Source organism: Pempheris klunzingeri, chromosome 8 (assembly GCF_042242105.1).
Source record: "Pempheris klunzingeri isolate RE-2024b chromosome 8, fPemKlu1.hap1, whole genome shotgun sequence".
NCBI classification, from domain to species: domain Eukaryota; kingdom Metazoa; phylum Chordata; class Actinopteri; order Acropomatiformes; family Pempheridae; genus Pempheris; species Pempheris klunzingeri.
In genome coordinates this window covers 27347055-27371875 of record NC_092019.1, presented here as the reverse complement: position 1 = coordinate 27371875, position 24821 = coordinate 27347055, and the positions used below count along the sequence as shown (strand labels likewise).

General features: G+C 40.2%; 1 protein-coding gene across 1 annotated transcript in view; it reads left to right on the top strand.

Annotated features, from left to right (window-relative positions):
• The window catches only part of sh3bp5b (SH3-domain binding protein 5b (BTK-associated)), a 54168-nt gene extending 34145 nt beyond the window's left edge, over positions 1-20023 (top strand). Inside the window, exons 4-9 of the mRNA XM_070836016.1 lie at positions 9551-9715; positions 10030-10160; positions 14595-14637; positions 15576-15795; positions 18185-18532; positions 19881-20023. Coding sequence (XP_070692117.1) covers positions 9551-9715; positions 10030-10160; positions 14595-14637; positions 15576-15795; positions 18185-18532; positions 19881-20023 — 1050 coding nt within the window. The remainder of the gene's footprint in view (positions 1-9550; positions 9716-10029; positions 10161-14594; positions 14638-15575; positions 15796-18184; positions 18533-19880) is intronic.
• The last annotated feature ends 4798 nt before the right edge of the window (positions 20024-24821 follow it).

The following is a 24821-nucleotide window of genomic DNA, read 5'->3' as shown; positions in this document are numbered from 1 at the left end:
ATAAAATACAGACCTCTTACTCTTAGAGTAAGTACTCTCTTACTGTTAGACAATCAGCATTTGTTAGGCATCCTGCTGGCAGCTGAGTGGGATATTATGCAGGAGTACAAGTGAATGAGTCTTTTTTTAAAAAGGCCCTTTTTTTATTAAATTGATAGTGTTAAAAGTACTTAATTTTCAAAATATAGGACAGGGCTGAGGCAGACTATCCTAATTTAATTTGACAGGTGAGGAGATAAAGAAAAAAAGGCTTTGGTCTAAATTTGATCATTGGCTTGTCATTATCCCAAAACTTTCCAGTTCTGAGATGTTGAATTACCTTTAAAATCATCACAGCATCCTCACATTTAATGTCCAAGTCAGTGTGGGGACCCTGCCTTCATCTAAAACCTCCTAAACTGTAGTAAGGAGATAAAAAGCCAAATGACACAACACAACGAATGTCTGTGTGACCTGCAAATGATCCAGAAGCCCAGGAGGTAGCCCAGAAGTATGAAAAGAAATGAAGCAAAAGAATGAGATACTGGCATATCTTGAATAAGCGTAAGTAGATATGATCCAAAGGGAAAAATCATCATGGGGATTTCCCTGGCAGTCTAAGCCTATAGCAGCATAACTAGGGGCTGGGCCAAGGCCTGAGCCAACCTTAGCTTAAAAGGGACACTTAAAAGACCAACTGATAAATCAAGCTGAGTTGAGAATCATTCACAGATTAATCAATAATGAATAGGATGGTAGGTAGGTTTGCTGTCTGGTCACATCAGAAAGTGGCTCAGCAAATTTCATCAAATATCAAGCTTGGGTACATTGTGACTTATGCAATGATCAACAGCAGCAATCTTCATGTCATAATTCACTTGTTATTGTGGTGACTCCACAGAAATTACTTGATTCCATGCTGTCATGACAGCTTGTTTGACTGGTGAGCAAAAAGGACTCCTCTCAAATGCACTTTGTGTGGACACAATTAAAGCTGCAGTGAACCAAACCAAGCCACTCTTTCCCTGTTGATATCCCAGATGCAGGCTCTAGAGGTGGTCCAAAAAAGGAAAAAAGAGATGCACTTACAGATGACCTCAACTCAAGTCAACGACGAGAATGACAAGGATGACGTTTTTGCTTCGTCATCCTGACAAGACAAAGACGTTTGTGGAGTGATCACTTGAGTACATGTCGTTTCAAAGACACTTTTTTAAGTGCTGACTCCAGTGGGATCTGGAGTTAAACCTTCAACAGAAGGTAATTATATATGCATTAGACTCACTTTTTATTCCACCTCACTTCCCAAGACTCAAGACTGGAGATGGAATTAAGGCAGTCAGAATATGTGAGTGTTTTTGTTGTTGTGTGTCTCGTTGCTAATGCAGTACAAAGTCAAGTTCTTCAATGTTAGCATTTTTGTCAAATCATTTGTCCTTGTTCTTTTAGTGGGATGGTCAGATGATTGGGCAGAGGAGCAGTGAATACTGGTTTTGTATATGGAGCATTAACGTCTTTGAAGGTGGATGACTCAGTGTCCCCTTGTTAGATCTTTTTCGTCCGGTTCTTATATTGGCAGCTCAAGAACTCAACGGAGGTTTTCAGTCTGGTCTCACAAGCAGTTTATTCTGGTCACAGGTAAAGTACTCGCAGCGCTTGGCTCATGACGGACCCCGAAGGGCCGGTCAGAGGAGCTCCCTCTGGTGTGTGTGTCCCTCTGGTGTGTCCTGTCCCGTTTCTGTTCTGTTTCCAAACATCTCATGTTTAAATGCTTGTTGGATATCATAACGTACGTAACCATTTCTGATTAACTGTTTAGGTTCGTGCGTCACAGATAGCACGTTCCTGTAGTGATGTTATGGTAATCTAACAGTTGGATGCTGGTTGCAAGGCGTGTATCTATAATCAAACTTCAGAATATGTTTTGCACAACAAAAGCACTACAATCAAGGTCTGTCTGGTGCATTCTGTCTATCTGCTTCACAAAACAATACAGGAGAAGCCACGTCTGTGGAGGTCAGGTTGACATATTCTGTTCACTCTCAATGAGGAGAGAGTAACTTTATTTGAGAAGGCCTGAAACATTCTATCGTCATATTAAATTCTAATTCAACACCCTCATCAATGTGATGACAAAAGCTGATTGAAACGAACAGCCCACTCATACTGCAGCACTACACTGTGTGTCTGCAAGGTAGCTGGAGCCTGGTGAGAGACCAAAAATTGAAATACAGTAAGGCTGAGTAAGTCAAGATCAGAATGTACATGATTTGGATGAGGGATGAAGCAAGCATGGAGTAAGTTTGCAGATGGAAGAATAATTTCTTAGGTATTTCTTGTGATAAAGGTATTGTGATTAGGCAACCCAATAAACACTTAACAAGTAATTAAATTAATTTTGAAAATAACCTTGATTATTAACTATTTTATTAAACAAAATATTCACATATTAACTGTACAGAAACAACAAAATATACACATTTTGGATGCATTGTTAGTACAACATTTAACTATATTATAGTACACAGCTGATTATCAATATTGTTTGGGTGTGATGACTGTTTAGTTGGAATGAGTCCCATAAAATCCCAGTATGTGGAGGATTCTCATAGTTTTCCTCTTCCAGTCCTCTGATCCTCTGATCCTAATATGAAGATTCAGCAGACTGTAACTTTGAAAGAAACTCACTTGATTTGACAGACTTTTAAGTAAAAAGTCCTCCTATTCCCTCTGTATTTACTCACTTACTTACCCCCCCAATATGCAAAAAGCACACTGGTCAACAGTTTAAGCTAAACGATTTGGTGAACAAACTGAAAAATAGTTTTTTGGATGAAGTCTGTTAAATGATGGAATTTTAAACTAGAAAGTACTACTGGGAAGACATTAACTTGCCACTAGAGGAGGAAGAAATAAGAACAGTCTGATATTTTCTTCCTTTTTGACTGGAGCAGACCAAGCAGAGTGTTTGATGTATGTGCTGACAGAATAAGGGAGGCTGGGGTTGGGACTAATGAAGACAGTATGTGTAGGATGGGTTTTTTGTGGGCAACATGGCAAGAGAAGAGGAGGGGGAGGAGGTAGGAAGGAAAAACAAGACTGAAACTCTGCAGCACCAGCGGCTCTGTGAGGCTATAATTGTTGGAGGGATGAAAAATGAAGAGACAACTTTTACTATTTGCTTTTCTCAAATTTTTATCACAAGTAGAGCAAAAATATAATGTTTGACATTAGAGTGGGTCGTCCCTCAATCAGAAGGTCGGGGGTTCGATCCCCAGCTCCTATGGGTCAACATGTTGAAGTGTCCTTGGGCAAGACACTGAACCCTAACTTGCTCCTGAAGCATGGCTTCAGAGTGTGAATGAGTATGAAAGAATAGTCTCCTCCAAAGTAGATCCCTCCTGTATGAATAATGTGTGAATGGGTGAATGAGGATGTCATGTAAAAGCGCTTTGAGTAGTTGAAATAACTAGAAAGGCGCTATACAAATACAGACCATTTACCATGTCAGCTCAACATTGTCAGAGGTGTTTTGACTTTAAAGGCATGTAATGATTAATCAGTCAATCAATCTTTATCTATATAGCGCCAATTCATAACAGCGTTATCTCAAGGCGCTTTACATAAAGAGCAGGTCTAGACCAAACTCTTTAATTAGAAAGAGACCCAAGTAAGCAAGTAAGCATGTGCATTTAGGCAGTGTGGACTACAAAGCTAAACACGTGACGGCAACAAGGCAGATATTGTTTGTGTCTTGCTGTGTTGGCATGTTGTTGACCATTGATAATTAAATTACATTAAGCATGTGGTGACATTAGAGCATCTGCAGGCTAGAGATCGAGAGAGCTGATGGAAGATGCTGGATCTGTGGATCAACTTGCCTTAGAGAGGCAATAGAGAGAGCAACACAAACAGACAGCAATGTTTGTACAGTAACTCATTTGGCACAAACTGGATCAGTAGAATCAACATTTGATCGAATATTCAGCAAATTTTACAGGGATTTGCATTTTATCCCACATATTGGATCTCCTGTCAAGTTTCTAACTATCTGTAACTAATAACAGGAGGGAGCAGCTGTTTAAAGCCTAATGTCTGTCCCTGTCTGACTGAGTGTCACCACTTTCTGTGCTTGTCTTTTTAATTTAAATGTCATTAAGTGTTTCATACTCAGTCCAGTCAAATATAAGCATAATGGCTTTTATCAGTGGGCCATAGGCTCATTCCCCTTTTTCTTTCTTCTCCTTCTGACTTCTGTGACTTAACAGATATTTATTTAAATGAAAATCTTTTAGATTATATCCTTAATGTCTTATTAATTGTTGGCTAAAGTGTCCCCAAATACACGACTGGAGTTTTTTAATAGAAAAAACGGTTCACAGAAGGATACAACAGTGTCTGGCAAAAGTGGTGGGACCTAACTCGTGCCTCCATTCTCCACATTTTGCTGATATTTCTATTGGTAAAAAGTCTAATATGTCGTGTAACTGGCATATTTTCTATGTTCTGAGAAACAGATTTTGTGGGAGGGAGAAACAAGACATCACTTGTTAATCATCTTATAGAATTCAGCAAGTATTTCTTCATATAAAGATTGTGAAAATGTTAGTAGTAGTGGTACTTATGAAACCACTTACAGTGCTGTGAAAAAGTATTTGCCCCTTACAGATTTCTTCTGTTTTTGCTTTTTTGTCATACGTACATGTTTCAGATCATCAAACCAATTTTAATATCAGACAAAGATAACCTGAGTAAACACAAAAAGCAGTTTTTAAATGATGATTTCATTTATTAAGGGAAAAAAGCTATCCAAACCAACCTGGCCCTATGTGAAAAAGTAATTGCCCCCTAAACCTAATAACTGATTGTGCCACCCTTGGCGGCAACAACTGCAATCAAGCGTTTGCAATAACTGGCAATGAGTCTTTCACATCGCTGTGGGGGAATTTTGGCCCACTCTTCTTTGCAGAATTGTCTTAATTCAGCCACATTGGAGGGCTTTCGAGCATGAATGGCCTGTTTAAGGTCATGCCACAGCATCTCAATTGGATTCTAGTCCGGACTTTGACTAGGTCACTCCAAAACCTTCACTTTGGTTTTTTTGAGCTATTCGGAGGTGGACTTGCTGGTGTGCTTCGGATCATTGTCCTGCTGCATAACCCAAGTGCACTTGTGCTTAAGGTCACGAACTGATGGCCGGACATTCTCCTTCAGGATTTTCTGGTAGAGAGCAGAATTCATGGTTCCATCAATTACGGCAAGTTGTCCAGGTCCTGAAGCAGCAAAGCAGCCCCAGACCATCACACTACCACCACCATGTTTGACTGTCGGTATGATGTTCTTTTTCTGAAATGCTGTGTTAGTTTTATGCCAGATCTAACGGGACACACACCTTCCAAAAAGTTCCACTTTTGTCTCGTCAGTCCACAGAATATATAAGTGTGGGGGATCATCAAGATGTTTTTTAGCAAGTGTGAGATGTGCCTTTGTGTTCTTTTTGGTCAGCAGTGGTTTTCACCTTGGAACTCTCCCATGGAGGCCATTTTTGCCCAGTCTCTTTCTTATTGTTGAATCATGGACACTGACTTTAACTGAGGCAAGTGAGGCCTGCAGTGCTTTAGATGTTGTTTGGGGTTCTTTTGTGACCTCCTGGATGAGTCGTCAATGTACTCTTGGAGTAATTTTGGTAGGCCGGTAGTCCTGGGAAGGTTCACCACTGCTCCATGTTTTCTCCATTCGGGGATAATGGCTCTCACTGTTGTTTGCTGGAGTCCCAAAGCCTTAGAAATGGCTTTGTAACCCTTTCCAGACTGATAGATGTCAATGACTTTTCTTGTCTGTTCTTGAATTGCTTTAGATCGGGGCATGATGTGTTGCATTTTGAGATCTTTCAGCCTACTTCATGTTGTCTATTTAAGTGATTTCTTGATTCTACAGCTCTGGCAGTAATCAGGCCTGGGTGTGGCTAGTGAAATTGAACTCAACTTTCAAAAATGTGGTTAATCACAGTTAATTCATGATTTAGCAAGGAGGGGGCAATTACTTTTTCACATAGGGCCAGGTTGGTTTGGATAGCTTTTTGCCTTAATAAAAAAACTCAAAACCTCAAAAACTGCTTTTTGTGTTTACTCAGGTTATCTATGTCTGATATTAAAATTTGTTTGATGATCTGAAACATGCAAGTGTGATAATAAAGCAAAAACAGAAGAAATCTGTAAGGGGGCAAATACTTTTTCACAGCACTGTACTAGTGGTATACACACTGAAAAATGGGATTTGGGGGGGTTGTTCAATTTACAAATATGCATTTAGTGTAAACTATACAATTCATTTATGTTTCCCTTTCAACCACATTACAGTCTTGTAGAACTTTCTCAATCTTGAAGGATGTGTACACTTACTAGGCTAAATCATGCTGAGATGACATGAAGTAGGTATGTTTTGTTAAAAATGGAAGCCTCATCCTCTGGGAACAGGCCAAACAACAGCCAGGACCGTTACACAGGATGCCATTTTCTCTCTCAGGTCAGAGGATTTGTCATGGAACTCCAGAGCTCTCTACACTGTGAAGGTATGTAAAACCAAACAAAACAGTCAAAGTTAGGGAAGATAAAGATACAAAAGAGCTGTTCTCTAGTTTATCTGCCAGTAAGCAACTTCTGTTAATTAATGTTAATGTAAATATTAGGTAGCTAGCACTCACAAGCCGTGTTAATCCATCCATCCATTATCTATATTGCTTCAGGGTTGCGGTGAGGCTGGAGCCAATCCCAGCTAACCTGGCCTGGTCGCCAGCCGATCACAGGGCCAACACACAGAGACAGACAACCATTCATGCTCATACTCACACCTACGGGCAATTTAGAGGTACCAATTAGCCTAACCTGCATGTCTTTCGGACATGGGATATTTTGGGAGGAAGCCGGAGTACCTGGAGAAAACCCATGCAAGCACAGTGAGAACATGTGAACTCCACACAGAAAGACCCCAGGTTCCAACCTGGATTTGAACCCGGAACTGTGAGGCAACAGTGCTAACCACCACACCACCATGCTGCTCTAGCCATGCTGATATAAAGCCATATATGTTAATATCAATGCGTCATGAAATTTGTGCTACTATCTTTTCCCTCCAGAGGTATGTGGATAAGTTTTATTTCTCATGTGAGACAAGTTGGGAAAAGTAATTTCGAGGGGCTCAGCCAGTGACAATAAGGTGGAGGTGTGTGAGGAAAAAAGAGAATTTCATCTCAGGTTTGGTAGTTATGTGGTTCCTCCAGACAATTATGGTCTTCTTCTTTGCTATAGATGATGCTCTGTCATGGTAATGGTGATGATTTATGTTCAATCTATCTAATTTTTAACAGCATTTTAGGGTGGTTGAGCTGTCTTACATTTACACTTTGAGATATCCCCTTGCCCCTTTCTGTAAAGCCTAACCAAACAAAACTCTTCAAAATGACCATTTAATTGTTATATACTTGGTGTTTATCCAGCCATGGCCATTGATTAACGTATGCTCTACACTGAGTGGTGCTCCAAAGACTTTGTGATAGAGGTAAACCCTGATATTCATAAAGAGAGGGCTGAGGGGTAAAGCACTAGACAGCATAATGGCAGCCATGTAAGAATATATTCTTAGTCTTATAAAAACTGTGATCTCAAAATGTGTTCTGGCAGCAGTTCCATCCACCACAGCTGAGTCAGGAAACACGCTCAAAAACAGAGGAGACTAAAACACTGAAAATTTGGAAGATAGCCACATGATTTTGCTTGCATGCTTTTCATTTTATCTTCACCTGAAGTTTTGAATGAGGTCTGTGGACTTTGTCCTCTATGTCTTACAGTGCAGTCGTGTTACAGTTTGAAGGGGTCACCTCAAAGCCAGTATGAACAGGAGGAACTTTCTCAACCTGTATATTGTGTGTATTTCATGTTATATTTAGGAAAGATTTTTTACTAAAGATGGTTCCCTTCAGACCCTGTTCCCTTGCTTTAGAAAGTTAACATGGTCTTACACCATGAAGCATCTAGAGATCAAGATTAAGGAGACCACAGTGAGAACTCATGGATCACAGACCAAGATCGGGACTGTCCTCAAGGTTAAGATGAGGTTGCTAGAAACTGCATTTGTGGTTTTTTGTTTGAACATCACCTACCTCCCCGAACCCAAGTATACCTTTAAAGGTCTCCAAAAGCTTGTTGTGGACCTGAAAAGGAACACACTGTCCAGGACAAGTATCAAATACTGTCAGCGCGCTGGTAACAATGTGGCGAGGAAGACAGGATTGCAGGTTTGCCTGTCCATTCTGGATTATATACATTATTGGTCATGTATTAGTACTTGGCATGCATTAGTATTATGTGAAGGAAGTCAGAACTAGTATTTTTGCTGCATTATTGTGCAATTAAATATTTAATTCGACTGTAAAATATTAGCAAATGTCATAAGGTAGATATTTCATAAGGCTCTAGTACCTTCCCCCTCCTCTGGACCCCCAAACTTGTTTGGACTGCACTGTTTTTCAATGCTTGGTGTTCAGCCTCTGGGTGGATTGTGAGTCAAATGTCTAGGTTGTACAGTATTCTCTCTAAATGCAAATTGTTTTTGTGAAAGAAATGTGTCTGTTGTTTATTGCCATATTTATTTCAAGGAATGTACAGCAGTAAGATGTTTAGTGAGATTTAGCAAAACAAGCTTCGATGATGTGTCCAGTTTTGTGTTGTGATTCCTCTGAAATCAGTTTATGACAACTGCACTGACATCTCTGTTTTAGGTAAAGTTTGTCTGTTCTGAAAAGTTTTAAGGATCAATATAGAAACATTTTAATACAAACCTTTGACTCTTTTCCTTTAAATCAATGCAAATCAGTTTTTACATTTATGATTTTGATTTTACATACACTTAAACATGGAGACAATGTTTTGATTTGGACAGAGAAAGTGTGGTACCAAGGACATACTGAAATGACTTTAAAGCTACATAATATCTTTGGATAATATTACCCTTAAGAAATCAAGTTGCTTTATCACTAAGGAAGGTTTTTAGTCTTCTCTTAAATGTAGAGAGTGTGTCTGCCCCCCGAACCCAAACTGGAAGGAGGTTCCACAGGAGAGGAGCCTGATAGCTGAAAGCTCTGGCTCCATCACTCCTTTTAAGGACTTTAGGAACCACCAGTAGGCCTGCATTCTGGGAGCACAGTGCTCTAGTGGGGTAGTATGGTACTATGAGTTCTTTAAGATATGATGGAGCCTGACCCTTAAGAACCTTGTATGTGACGAAAAGGATTTTAAACTCTATTCTAGATTTTACTGGAAGCCAATGAAGAGAAGCCAGTACAGGAGAAATATGGTCTCTTCTCTTAGTTCTCGTCAGTACACGAGCAGCAGTGTTCTGGACCAGCTGGAGAGTCTTTAAGGACTTACTGGGGCAGCCTGATAATAAGGAGTTGCAATAGTCCAACCTAGAAGTGACAAATGCATGGATTAATTTGACTACATGTCTCCTGCTGGCCAAAGTGACTAAAATCCATGTGATGGTTTTGATAATAGATGATCTCTCTCTCTTCCAGGCCCAGCTGGAGGCCCAGAAGGCCACCCAGGACTTCCAGAGAGCCACTGAGGTCTTGCGGGCAGCGAAGGAGACCATCTCCTTGGCCGAGCAGAGGCTCTTGGAGGAGGATAACCGGCAGTTTGACTCTGCCTGGCAGGAGATGCTTAACCATGCCACCCAGAAGGTGAGGAAGGGGAAGAGGGGGAGCTGACACCTGAAACAGGAGAACATTATCATCATTATTATTATTATCATTATTATTATTATTATTATTATTAGTAGTAGTAGTAGTATAAAACTTGTGGTTGTATCTAGATGACATTGTTTGAATTAACACATGGCTGGTGTAGAATTTAAACTTGTAGCCTTCTATTTATGGGAAAGTATGTGCAACCGCTTGGTTTTCCTGCCTACTTATTGATGAAAAGATTCTAAGTTCATTGAACACTTAAAGGGCTACTAAAGATAGTGACAGGAAGTTCTGATTGGCTGCGGCAGGTGATGGAGGCGGAGCACATCAAGACAAGAAGTGAACTGGTGCACAAGGAGACAGCAGCCAAACATACAGAAGCAATCAGCCGCATGAAGCAGCTGGAGAAAAAACTAAAACGTACCATCAACAAGTCCAAGTAAGAGCCTCAGTCTGCTGCTAACAAGCATATCGAGATGAACAAATGAATAATGTCGTGTCAGAGAGAGAAAGAAAGAACGTACAAATGGCTTAGCATGCATTCCGGTAGCCATATTGGTGGATGATAACAGTTATAACTTGTAAAACTTGCTTGGAGTTTTAGGGCCACTTTTACAAAGAAAACGTGATTTAGAGAACAGAGCTGAAATATTTGAGTTGCATATATAAGTCGCAATTTTATTTGCTTTCAACTGTTGTGCATTAACATAACCATATTTTCATATGAGAACTTTATTATTGAAATATTATGACTTCTTGTAAAATTGCAACTTTCATTATGTTTTGCACTCTTCTTTTACAATTATCATTTTTTTTGTGAAAATATTACTTCTTGAATAATAGTGACTTTTAGTGTTCATAACACATACTTCCAACAAAGCTCAGACTGGAAACTTTCAATTCAAAGTTAAACTAATAATTTTGACTCAAAACCAGGCCTAAACAGAAGGCTATTTTGAACACTGGATAGAGCTATAATACAGGCACACAGTAGTATTTTCAGCAAGCTCTAGTTTCCAGTCTGATTTTATATTTGGACAGTAATAGTGTTTGACAGATGTGCGCACAGCTAAATGCCAAGCTGCAGAGCTTCTAAACTAGACTGTCAGTGCATGACTGACTAATGGGTGATGCTAGCCAACTTGTTGAGTTCAAAGATATAAAGTCCCCACCAACATAATGTTATCTATTGTAGTCCTAAAGTCACACTTACACACATTTGAGGGTTGACTGTAAAACCCTTGAGATCCAGAATAATGAATCTTTCCAGCAACAGAAATCAGTCTCTGTCCTTCCACCACAAGTGAAAAAGTGTTTGTTTTGCTAGACAGTGTAGTTTCTGGTTCCCAAGCAGGTTAAAACAGTTGTTCAACTCTGATGAGGTTTGATGTGTTTATCTTTAACTTACATCTGTGTAATTTTTATTTTAAAGTATGGAGGGTTTAGGTTGCTCTTCTTGTTTTAGCTTAAACTGGCAGTGAAACTTGTTTCAAACAAAATTCAGGAAATGTGACTGCCTTACTGAAATCTCAGTATTAGTAATGTTCCAGGTGGCACTTTTGAAATGCAAATATAAAATGCAAATATAATGAATAAAAACTCCACACACCAGGAATTCCCTTGTGCAATATTCTGAATTTCTTCTCAATATTTCTCAAGGCTGATCTAATTTCCAATGCATCCAAAAGTTGTTTTGTTTTCTGCTGTAGAAAGACACTGTTCAACTAAGGTTTTAGTAAACGTAACCTAGTAAATGTGTCTGGTATTGAAAATGGAGGGGTAGAATACAAAGGAGCTACTAGATTCCTTCTAAATAAGTGCACACTGTACATGGTGAAATGTTATGTAATGTAATGATTATTGATTAATAATTAACTTAATAACTAAATCCAAAATTACCACATTCAATCAATCAATCTTTATTTATAGAGCGCCAATTCATAACAGCATTATCTCAAGACTCTTTCCATAAAGAGCAGGTCTAGACCAAACCCAACGATTCAGGAATTCAACATTAAGGATTCAAGAATCCCCACATGAGCAGCATCAGATATTATATTAGGAAACAGTGGCAGGAAGAACTCCCCTTTAACAGGAAGAAATCTGGCAGAACAGGCAGAACCAGGCTCAGAGGGGGGGCTTTCTGTCAGGGTCTGTGTTGGGTGGAGGTTTGGACAGAGAGGGAGAGAGAGACAGAGAGAGAGAAGGACAACACAAACAGCAACCAACATGCTAGCAGTGACTATAGCACTAGCAATAAGAGTGTGACTAAAAAAATTTGCATCAGCAATATGGTAATGTTGAAAAATATGACGAGTGGCCGACGATCCACAGCAGTGATTCATGAAGCCAGAGAACCACAGCAGCAGGACCAGGACCAGGATCCACAGGAACCTGAGAGATGAGAAAAGCACAGAAAGGTCCCAGGGAAGATAGCAAGTTAGTGGCAGACATTAAGCGGACATGAGACATAATGATGGAGAGGAAGAGGAGGATAGAGGAGCCCAGTGCATCATAGGAGTCCCCTGGCAGTCTAAGCCTCTTAAATGTAGAACCCAAACTGGAAGGAGATTCCACAGGAGAGGAGCCTGATAGCTGAAAGCTCTGGCTCCATCACTCCTTTTAAGGACTTTAGGAACCACCAGTAGGCCTGCATTCTGGGAGCGCAGTGCTCTAGTAGGGTAGTACAGTACTATGAGCTCTTTAAGATATGATGGAGCCTGACCCTTAAGAGCTTTGTAGGTAAGGAGAAGGATTTTAAACTCTATTCTAGATTTTACTGGAAGTCAGTGAAGAGAAGCCAGTACAGGAGAAATATGGTCTCTTCTCTTAGTTCTCGTCAGTACACGAGCAGCAACGTTCTGGACCAGCTGGAGAGTCTTTAAGGACTTATTGGGGCAGCCTGATAATAAGGAGTTGCAATAGTCCAACCTAGAAGTGACAAATGCATGGACTAATTTTTCTGCATCATATGGGCCTCATTTTAGCAATATTAGGTAGATGGAAAAAGGCAGTTCTAGAAATCTGTTTAATGTGGGAGTTAAAGGACAAATCCTGATCAAATAAGACTCCCAGATTCCTCACAGTGGAGCTGGAGGCCAGAGTAATGCCATCCAGAGCAGTTATGTTGGTAGAAATTGACAGCTAGCTTCTGTATACACAGAAGGTAGCACGTGTATTAAAACATAATAATAAAACATAACACAGTGTGTGTGTGCGTGCGCGGTGGTGTGTACATGTGAATAGGCAAAGGAATGTAATATGAAACAATGTAATATGGAGGACTACAAAAAGGTGGGAGAACCAAATGGTGACTCCCTACAAAATGGCCACCAGACCCCCTGGTGTGTGGGTCAGAGGTAGACAAAGGAAAGCTAAGTGCTGTAGCTGTTATTTTAGCTTTGTCTCTCAGTCAAGGCCTATTGTAAACTGTAGGATAAAGGTACCAGGTTAGGAAAGGATGCTTAGTTGCATGCAGGACTCAGTATGAGCAAACCAATACATTATCAAGGTTAAACCATTGCTTAGCCATGTATACAGTTTGTTAGCAGTCCTCAAACGGGAAGAAGAAGGTGTGCTGCTTTCTCAGCCTGTTGATGAACCAGGCTGGAAGAAGGTTGTGGTTCTTTGTCCTTGCTGTCCTGGTTGCAGGTTGGAGGAATCCGGTTGCTCCTTTGTTGACCTGAGGTTGTAGCGTCATGTGTCCCACATTGGCCAATGGTGGCTGTAAATCGGGGTCCAGAGGTGTGTTTAGCACATATGTGTGAACCTATGTAAAGGCCTCTGGGAAACTGAGTTCAGAGAAGGAGCGGCTGTGGCTCAGTGGTAGAGTTGGGTCATCCCGCAATCAGAAGGTCGGGGGTTCGATCCCCAGCTCCTATGGGTCAACATGTTGAAGTGTCCTTGGGCAAGACACTGAACCCCAACTTGCTCCTGGCTCCATGGCTTCAGCGTGTGAATGAGTATGAAAGAATAGTCTCCTCCAACTTAGATTCCTCCTGTATGAATGATGTGTGAATGGGTGAATGAGGATGTCATGTAAAGCACTTTGTAGAGCTCCTTTCTAGTTATTTCAACTACTCAAATACAGACCATTTACCTTTGTTCAAAAGACAGAGAAACATGTAGTCCTCACCAATTTGGTGGAGCCCAACATGAGACATAAGAAAACTTAAAAAAAACATTTCTAGATATTATTCATGAAGAGTCACAAACAGGACAAACAGAACATTTTTTAGTGTGTGTGTTAACATTACAGATTATCTGCTCACCAACTGAATGCTGTAGGTTTCCATGACAATCCGATGCTACAGTTTGCACTACTGTAACTGCACAACCTCGGTTTGTGGCATCACTAATGTATGGCTCAATAAGTTTGTCTATAACTTTTTCCCTCAGCTGAGAATCTACGTCGCTCATAGAGAATATCAATAGTGAAAAGACGGAGGTGCTGTTTACAGCTGAGTTAAGCACTGAATACAAACTCCTCTTGACCAAGTTATGTTTGCAGCCTCAGTATTGGTGACTTCGTGACAGTGAAAAACCCCGGTTTTAGGCTCAGCATACCTCGCTAACCCACTAATCTCATCCCCTCAGCCCGCTGGACTGCCATTGGTCATGTGTACACAGATTATATAGAGTGGTCTGGTAACAGTGGAGAATTTTTCTGCATTAAACCTTGAACAGACCTCTGTCTCTCTGGTTTGTCTGCTTGATCATTGGTCTTGGGTTTTAATCCTCTGTTTTACCATACTAGACTTTAGACACAGTGTACACATGACAGATGTGATGATATGGGATGCTGGTTCGTATTTTTCCTTCTGATCTAATCTTGCCTGTTTTCTTTCCGTCCTGACCTCCTCCTCCTCTACAGGCCCTACTTTGAGATGAAGGCAAAGTACTATCTGCAGCTGGAGGTATGTGACAGCTGCTCAGCTTTGATTTACTTCTCTCTTAACCCTCCTGAAGGTTATGATACTGATCTTGTTGCCAATGTTTATATAGCCGTGCTAGACCCCAGCCCCACGTTTTGTGCATGCTAGGTAGTCTTTGTGCTATCAGCTGTCATCAGAAAGTAATTTTTTGCAGACTCAAACAGAAATTGCAACTGTTAGCATTGTCACAGTCAGTTTGGGTGTGATGCAACACAAAGCATTTTTGAAGACAGCACCTGTAGTCAGCTTGCAGTGGATTCCAATGGAGACCAAGTGTCGATACATGAAAATATCCCTGCAGCATAATTCACTTCTCTTTTGTTAAACCATATGCTCAGTAGGGTCCAACACTCAACACTCAATATTTTTCCACAGCAGAGTTTCCATGTCACAAAGTGTGTGTGTTTTCTTTATTAGGGTTGCCATCTAACTGTCAATAATTCAAAAACCATCAGAGTGATTTATCTGCTTTCTCTTCACTACATCATTCTACACTAGGGATGAGTCGTGATTCTTGCATATTCAGAGAATCTTCGAATAGTTCACAGTGACTTTCAAATAGTATGTTTGCCTGAAATAAACATCCCTAGTCTACATGCCCTTTTTGTGCACCTTGTGACCTTTGATGAACATCGTATGCACCGTTAATACATGTGGCCCGAGATCTCACATCAACCCCAACTGAGAGAATACCTTTTGGAAGAATGGTATTTGATCTCTCCAGTAGAGTTTTGTTACTTGAACAATACATGAAAAAGAGCACTGAAGCTGTTGTTGTTCATGGAGGGCCACCTGTCGCTTATCCATATCTGAGGCAGTCCAATCATAGAGTATCCATGCAGTCTTGTAGCATTGTTCTCCATCTGTTGTCCACGATCTTCGTCATCACCGTCCTCTCTGACTGATCGTCTCCCTTCCAGAACCTGAAGAAGAATGTGGATGAGAGGCAGGCCAAGTTGTCTCAGGCCAAAGGCAAGTATAAGACTGCTCTCAGGAACCTGGAGATGATCTCAGACGAGATCCACGAGCAACGGCGAAACTCCACCATGGGCCCCCGGGGACGAGGCGTGGGTGCAGAGGGCGATAGTGTCTCAGGGGACAACAACTCCAGCTTTAAGGTGGAGTCAGATGGAATATCCAGTGAGTACCATACAAGGTGTCTGAAAGAGAACCACATTACTTAAATATTGACATTACCTTTAAATATTGAAATGTATTATTGTACTCAGACACCCGTCCATCCTTCCCATCTTGCTGATCATCAGCTCACCTGGTGACACTCTAAACATCTGGGGGAGCTGGAATCACTCTGTTGTCATTTAGCCTTTGGTAGTGTAAAATATGTTCAGTGAACTTACTTTTAGAATAGCACGTTATATGTAGGACAGGCAACAGTTGTTGATGTAAACAGGTCAAGTTTAAATTTGTTTAAAGGCAGGAGGACAGTTAGCTAACCAACAAGAGCTTACACATTACAAGCAGCTGACTGAGGAAACATGACTAAATTAGTCACAACCTTCACAATGACTTCATAACTTTTGTGAAAATAATGCTGAATTGCTTATGACTTCTTCTTGGTTCAAAGTTTTCCAAAGTTCCAAGCATCTAAAATCAGGATTCTCAAAAATCACCAGGAGACTTCAGGATTCAGAGCACTAGAGGTTTATTGTTGACAACAAAGTCAGAGACCCGCTCAAGACCAGCCCATGAACAGTTCCTGAACGGCTCCTGAACGTTTCTACCACACAATACATGCTCACTCCTTTTATAGCCCCAAATCTGCTGAGTTTGCCAAATGATGCCCCTGCCCACAAGGTCATCTTGCCCCTCATTACTAGATCAACCTTATCAACTAAGATCTCGTTCATCTCAACTTGCAAGTTGAAATTTATTTTTCACTCTACACTGTCCCAGTGGACACCATTATGTTCCTTCTCAGTGTATTTTTAAATAAATAGTGTATCTACTCAAGCTGACACCATTAGATTTTGTCTTTCTTTTTTTAATAAAACAAACAGTAAACTGTAAAGTTATATATTTGGTCACATTTCATCACCCACATTTAGTTACATTTCATCACACTTGTTATTTGGTTACCAGGAATACATTTAATCCAAAATAGACTAAATTACAATTGATCAGCACACTTCAAGTCATTGTGTTACACATCTTAAATCAATACTACAATCATCTCTGTTTGGCATAATACATGTGCCTAAATATGATACAACATGAGACCAGATGCCTCCACTGATTATTAAGCAGGGTGAATCAGGAATAAATTGACCTAAAACCACTGTGGGCCTAGCGTTAGTTGCATCTCAACTCCACTTTTCTACGTTGTCTGCATCCCTTAGTAGAATATGGTTTCTACTGTTTTCCATAAATGGTTCATAATTCGGCTTCCTAACAGCGAGTTATAGTTAATTGTTTTCATTCCATTCTCCAAATTCAGATTTATCAGTGCGGTGAGCACTACACATGATATTCTAAATTAGTAATTATTTTATTCTGTGTCCAGCATTACAAAAACCTTTTTCACCTGTCTGTGGATTATCATAAACTTCGGGATACTGACAATTGTTTATGGAAAAAATGTTGCTTGACTGAATTACACTTCTTTTCATTTCTTTGATTACCATAAGAAAAATTACCTTCATCTCCTTTGCACTTGTGAGGCAGAAATTGCACCATAATACCTCAAAATCTTAACAATAAAACTTTAACAGAAGCTGTTCTATATTAAACAATATTCCCAGTTTTATTTACTAAATTGAAGTTGAAAGGATTTAGATTAAGTGGAAATGCGCCCATTGCATCAAGTTGGCCTTGACTCTAGAATAAATTCACTGGCATTATCATAGTTACCTCAGAACAGTTTAGGCATCTAATGCCAAAGCAGACAGTGAAGGACCATGCTGCTGTGGCTCAATGTGACAGACAGTGACATTCATTCATGTGCTCTTGGTGCTCTCTTTTGTCCACTATTCTGTTCTTTCTCTTTTCATTTCTCTCTTCCTCCTCCCTCCTCCTCCCTTCTATCTTTGTCTCTTGTTATGTCATGCCTTAATCCTTTCTTCACCACACCTTCTCCTCCCCAATCCATTTCCCTCCTTCTTTCCCCTCTTTTTTCACTCTTCCTTTTGTCCTCCCCTCAATTCCTCCACTGTCCATTCCAATTCCAATGACATTTCTTGCCACTCCTTTTCCTCATTTACTTGTTTTGTCTTCCTTTCTTCTCTTACCACTACATCTCCATGTCTCTTTTTACATCCCTTTTTCACTCAACTTCCCTCTTTTGTCTGTCCCCTGCACTGTTTCCCTCCATCTTCTCCTTTCCTTTTCTTTTGCCTTTTTGCTTTTTGTCTCCCTTCCTTTCTCCTTTTACATTTTCCCTTCTCTCCCTCTACACCTTTTCCCTTTTTCTCCATTTGTTTTCTTCCACCCCCTTTTTTCTAGTCACAATTTGTATCCAAGTTCTTGCTCTTTGTTGCCCTTTGCTTTACATTTTTCCTCCCTGTTCCTGTAGTGGCGTCTGTGTGTTTCGACAACGCGGTTGGTGTTGGCGGCAGCATCATACCAGAGGAAGACTCTGAGACTCGCTCCACCTGCAGCATGAGTTCAGCTCCCAGTAGCCCTCAGGAGCTCCTATCCCCCTGTTCTTTTGCCAGCTCCTCCTCGTGCACGTCCTCCTCCACCTCTCCGTCGCCCACTCCCTCTTCCTCCTCCTCCCCCTCCCCAACTCCTCTGTCCAGGCCCTGCAGTCTGGACCTTCCCATCACTGTGTCGCTGTCTGACCTCAGCCTCATCTCGCCAGTGCTTGGACCTCGCAGTGAGTGCAGCGGAGCGTCGTCACCAGAATGTGACCTGGAGAGAGGTGGGTGATGGACTGTTGAATAAATCAAAGCCAAGTTTTAGGAAATAATTTCAAATCCAGCAACACTTAGTAACTTTTCATCCGTCTTATCAAATTTTCTACCCTAAATAGCCTCAATTTCTCATTTTTAGAACATACTGTTAAACAAAATAAGTCTAAACAATTATTTTATTACTAAGCAAAATTCTAAAGCATTTATTTCACTATTTTTGAGATCATATACAATAAACAATACAGTAATTAATCAGTAATGATTAAAAAACTGCACCACTGTATGGTAGATATAAAAATCATAACCACAAACTTGCAATAAAAAGAAGGGAGATGTTGGGTGTATTAACCTGCTGGTGTGAAACAGTGAGTTGTGCAGCACATGCAGTTACACACGAGAAAGAAGAACGAAAAAAGAGCACAGGGAAGTGAGATGGATGATGTTTGAGATCTATTGTAGGAAGGATTTACGATCTGACCCACACCTGCTCCACCAGAGAAATGTATATTAGTCTAAGTGACAGCTCCACTGGCATACGTACAAATCCTCCAGGAGAGAGGAAATAGTTCCCTACCTCAGTCAGCCATAACTGAGAGCTGTGTATGTATGTATGTGTATGTGTGTGTGTGTGTCCACATATATGCGATTTCTCAGTACATTTACTGCTGTGTGTTGGAGTGATTTCTTTCTTTGATGGTGTGGTTTCACTTTCAGGGAAGAAAATTATGATTTTTGTGGATTTTCGATCTGTCATTCACCTTTTTGTATGGTGGCTGTTAAGTAAGTTTTAGGACAGAAATGCTGAAGATATGTTTGTTATGATATGTTGGTTTACATAATTTTAGTTTTTGGACCTGCAAATCAACAAGTCAGTACTTTCAGGATTTTCTAGTCCTTAGTGTCTTGGAGTTGAAGATATTCCGATTGATCTCAAATCCCCCTGTTCTTATTTCTGATTATATTTACTTCAATTTGTAGTTAAAATGTTGACTCACTACTTAAACACAATATTTTGTCTGGCAGTGTTCTTTAATTATTTCTCATTTATTTTGTGCAGATGGCATTCATGGTTGTGGTTGTGATTGTTGTGTACGTGCGTCATTGTAATGCTTGCTTTATGTCATTGAATTGTTTTCCTGATTATTATTGTATGTGCTTTTTGTTTAAATTGAGCACCACCATGAAAACAAGAGTTTGCATCTCAAGGGCTTTATCCTCCAAATTTGAAAATAAAATAAAGTCACAAACTCAAAAGGCATCTAAGCCTATTTAAACTTGAAAGTTTGTCTTGAAAAATGATCACCCTTCATGCTCATGAAAACATAAACCACACATTGGCCTTCTCCTGTACTGCAGGTGACCAGGCAGAGGGTGCAGAGGGGGATCTAGAGAATACTGCAGCCACCACCAAAAACAACAGCAGCTCTATTTCCAGCACCAAGGTCCTTCAGCCTCGACACACGCTTCAGCTTTCTGAACCTGCAACGCCCACATACTGACAACACCAAACACACAGACAACTGTTCCCAGAAGGCCGGCCATACTGTAGCCTTGTCAAAGATATCTGAGGACCAAAAAGGAGGATTTTGGAGGGATTTTGACTCTTTGGCCTTGACCCATTCTGACCGAAACTCTGTGATAATGATGATAATGATAATGTTTTATGAGCTGTTGAGTACTCTGTAGTACAATACAAACTCTGTATATAAAGTTTCGCTGTACATCTTGGCAGCATTGTTACTCCCATTTCCCTCATGAAGGACAAGCACATTCAGACTCACATGCCAGGGAAATGAAGAGCACTGTTGTGTTGAAAATGTGTTGGTGAAGCTTTCAAAATATTTAAATACAAAGGTGTCCTTTCAATACAATAAGTCATATTGCAGATAATCATAGAAATACATTGATTGCATGTGATTATTATAAGAATATTGAAAGAATCACTGCCCTTCATGAAGTGATGTTTTGCTACTTTAAAAAGAATGGATGGTGGTGCCACCGCATCCATTCTTTTTTAGCACTGTTGCCTCACAGCAAGAAGGTTCCAAGAAGCAAGAAGGACCTAGGGAGTTTCTGTGTGGAGTTTGCATGTTCAGTGTGTGACTCTGTCAGGCAACCAGCAATAATTGTAAACCCATTTGGAGCACAACTTATTTTCTGGAGCAGAAAATATGGCTTATATGGCTTTAGTGTGTAAATTAGGAAATAGCTTTGCTGCTGTGACCTCTGAGTCTTGCCCTCTGTATTTTTGTTGAGGGTTAGGAATTTAATAGAGAACACTCACCAACCACTTTGTTTTAGATAGCAAGGTTACCAGGCCAGTGTGGTCCTCTGCTACTGTAACCTGTCTGCTTCCAGGTTTAATACATTCGGAGACACTCTTCAGACCATTCTCTGGAAACCTACAAAAGGTTATACATAATGGTTTCTGGAAAAACTCAAATGTATCTATTGCCGTGCCATGTTCAAAGTCATTGAAATCACCTCTCTTCCCCATATTAGTAACTTCAACATCTTGACAATGTCTAGATGTCTAAATGCATTTGCATAAACAAGCAGTTTAGCAGCTGTACCTAATGAAGTTTTTAAGAGTCAGACTCATATTTTGCTTTTCTGGTGTTTTTCATCTTTTCAAAGCACATAGAAAAGTACTACATGAACAAAAGTTTAGTTAACAAATTGCTTTCATACATTGTGAAGTATTTAGGATGAATCATTGACTGTGGGGAAGAAAGGGATGATTTGAGCCTGTGGGGAAGTTGAGCCACCCCTTGTTTCAAGGCAGCCCCCTCAACACTTTTGTGGAGTCATCCATTTTACTCACCCTGTGATGGAGAGAGGTCCATTGAAGACGTGGTAAACACATTTAGGTGCAAACTGCTATTTTTTGCCAAAGTAATCTTTTTTATGTTCAATGAGTCGTGATTCTTGTGTGTGAATTATTACAGACGTGAAAAAAACATCATACGTTAGTTAATAAGTTACAGTATGAGACTTTACTTTTGGCATGACGATGGTGATGGTCATGGTGATGATACAGGTTAGTTAAAGTGTGAATATCTCATCTCATCTCATCTCATTTTCTATACCACTTATCCGTGAGGGTCGCGGGGGAGCTGGAGCCTATCCCAGACGACCTTGGGGCGAGAGGCGGGGTACACCCAGGACTGGTCACCAGCCAATCGCAGGGCCATATACAGAGACAGACAAACACTCACTCTCACAATCACACCTATGGGCAATTTACAGTCAACAATTAACCTAATGTGCATGAAGAGAACCCACGCTAGCATGGGGAGAACATGCAAACTCCACACAGAAACCGGGATTCGAACCCATGCTGCCCTGAATCCTGATATATAGGTATATATATTAGTTGGAGACCATACTCTCCTTCATGGTCAACATGACAGCTTCCCAAATATCACCCTCTGGTGGCTGGCTGCAGTATGTATAAAGCAGGACTAATAAATGGGGGAGAAATGTCATGATAAACGGCCAACTCCAAGCTGCTAACTATCAAGGAACAATGATAAACGGCCAACACCAAGCTGCTAACTATCAAGGAACAAAGGAGCGACCGGATTCCTCCAACCTGCAACCAGGACAGCAAGGACAAAGAACCACAACCTTCTTCCAGCCTGGTTCATCAACAGGCTGAGAAAGCAGCACACTGAAAGACCTTCTTCTTCCCTTTTGAGGACTGGGAACAAACTCTAACTGGGCATATATAGCATATACATGGTTTTGTTAAATTAGAATTTTAGTATTACCATAAAATGTCTTACCTGCTCCCTCATTGTGGGAGTGGACAGATAAAGGTCACTCTGACCTCCACAGAGGTGTCCCCTCTATTGTTTTGAGAAGCAGATAGATAAAGATAGAATGTACCAGACTGACCTTGATTGCAGTGCTTTTGTTGTGCAAAACATATTCTAAAGTTATGACTATAGATACACGCCTACGCAAACAACATCCACAAGTGTTAGAAGATCATAGCATCATGCTATCTGTGACGCACGAACCCCAACAGCCAATTAGACACAGTTACGTACGGTACTCTGTCCAAGAAACACATTTTTTTTTTGTTTTGATTTGCTTTAATGTTCACAGTTTGATTATTGTGATGTGTTGTAGTTTTGAAGTTAGTTTGTTCACACTGACACAGGGTCTACAGACTAACCATCCTCTCCTCTGACCTGCACCTTTATCTATCAATCAATCAATCTTTATTTATATAGCAGCAATTCACAACAGCGTTATCTCAAGACGCTTTACATGAAGAGCAGGTCAAAAATCTACACACTCACACAGAGAGAGACAAAGCTAAGCTAACGGCTACAGCACTTAGCTTTCCTTTGACTGCCTCTGACCCATTTTGTAGGGAGTCAACACCTTCTGTAGTCCTCCATGTCACATTCCTTTGTCTATTCATATGTACAACCCCCTCACACACACACACACACACACACACACACACACACACACACACAGCTCTCAGTTATTCATTATGGCTGAATCAATTAAATTGGCTATTTTGTTTCTTGTTTATCAAGGTGGTGCCCCAATCAAGGTGGACTTAACACAAAGCCCCATTAATTTACATAATTATTGATTATATTTGATATTTATTAATTATTTCTGATAGCCAAATTGCCCCATACAAGGTACCAAACTCCAACATTTTGGTGCCGCCAGTATTAATTGTCCACACATAATTGGAACCCCTAAATTTATTGGTGCCCTAGTACCACTGAGCACAACATTTTTGGTGCCGCTGTGAGAGGCCTTAATATGGTCTCTTCTCTTAGTTCTCGTCAGAACACGAGCAGCAGCATTCTGGACCAGCTGGAGAGTCTTTAACGACTTATTGGGGCAGCCCGATAATAAGGAGTTGCAATAGTTCAACCTAGAAGTGAGAAATGCATGGACTCATTTCTCTGCATCATCTATAGACAGGATGGGCCTGATTTTAGCAATATTATGCAGATGGTTTGTCTGACAACAAAAGAAAATAGGGTAACAATGGATATTAATAAAAATTCTTAATTTCAAAATGAATCCTACAACATTTTCAAAACAATTACTGTAAACGTAGGAACGAAGAAATAACTTAACCACTACTGAAACTTAATCAGTACAAAAAATAAATATACAATCAAATACCAAAGCTGCAATCAATGCCCTTTAAAACAGAGGAAATTTTCTCATCATATATGCTGATCAAACTGAGGCAGGTAGAGGAAGGTAAGAATGGGAGTGAACTTTCCACATAAACCCTTTAACCCTCCCCATAAAGGAGTACAGACAGGAGCAGATATAATTTCTTGTATTTAAACACATCAGTGTACCCATTTAGTGCAAATTCTGTAAACATACATCATCATTCACACAATAATAACGAGGTTGCTGCATATTTAAATGAAAAAGATAAAACTGAATATGGCAGCAGAAAGGCGTGGCATTTAATATAATAATGATGTATAATTAATCAACAAGTGGGTATTTGACAGAAGTTCTTAGGAGTGGATATTTAAAGCTATGTTCCCCTCTCAACAGAGCATTTCCACCTTTTAGCACACCAGCACTATTACAGTACTATGACAATCAGCCCTCAGTCAGCACTGGCTTTGCTGACTTACTGGTAACAGTAATTATGGGTGAAAATTGTCACCATGCTCCCTAGAAGAATTATTATGAACTAGGCCAAGTGTATCAATGTTTCAGTTTGATCATAGATTTTACACATGGAATGATGGGGCAGCTAACAGTTTTTCCTGTTACCTGGTTTTAAAATAAATTGAATGATTGCATAAGAAAGCTAAGCTTGAAGTTTGTGTCCACATTCGTTGATGCAGTCTGCTGAAGTCTGCCCTGAAAAGAGAGCCACATACACATTACCATACAGGCTGCTAGACAGATAGAGAAAACTATACCAAAGACTATTCTAATAATCAAATTGAGTCATTTATCTTGCAAAGATGCTCAAAACATGTTTCCAGCTTGTGATGGGACAGTGCTACAGGAGCTACAGTGTGTGATGACAAGCACAGTCGCTTCAACACTAATACAACCATGACATGTAGTCTGCTGCAGTCACACTGACTTTACTGTAAACCCTACAAGTAGACATTTGCAACTAAAGGCCACTGCAAAAGAGTCAGCGGTCTGTCACTGAGGGTTTTTTTTAACTTTTAGTTAGTTTGACAAAAAAAATTATCTGAACTCAAGGTCTTCTTACTGGTATTTTTTAGGGGCTTTCAATTGAATCATATCGTCGAGTTTGTTCAATTGTGA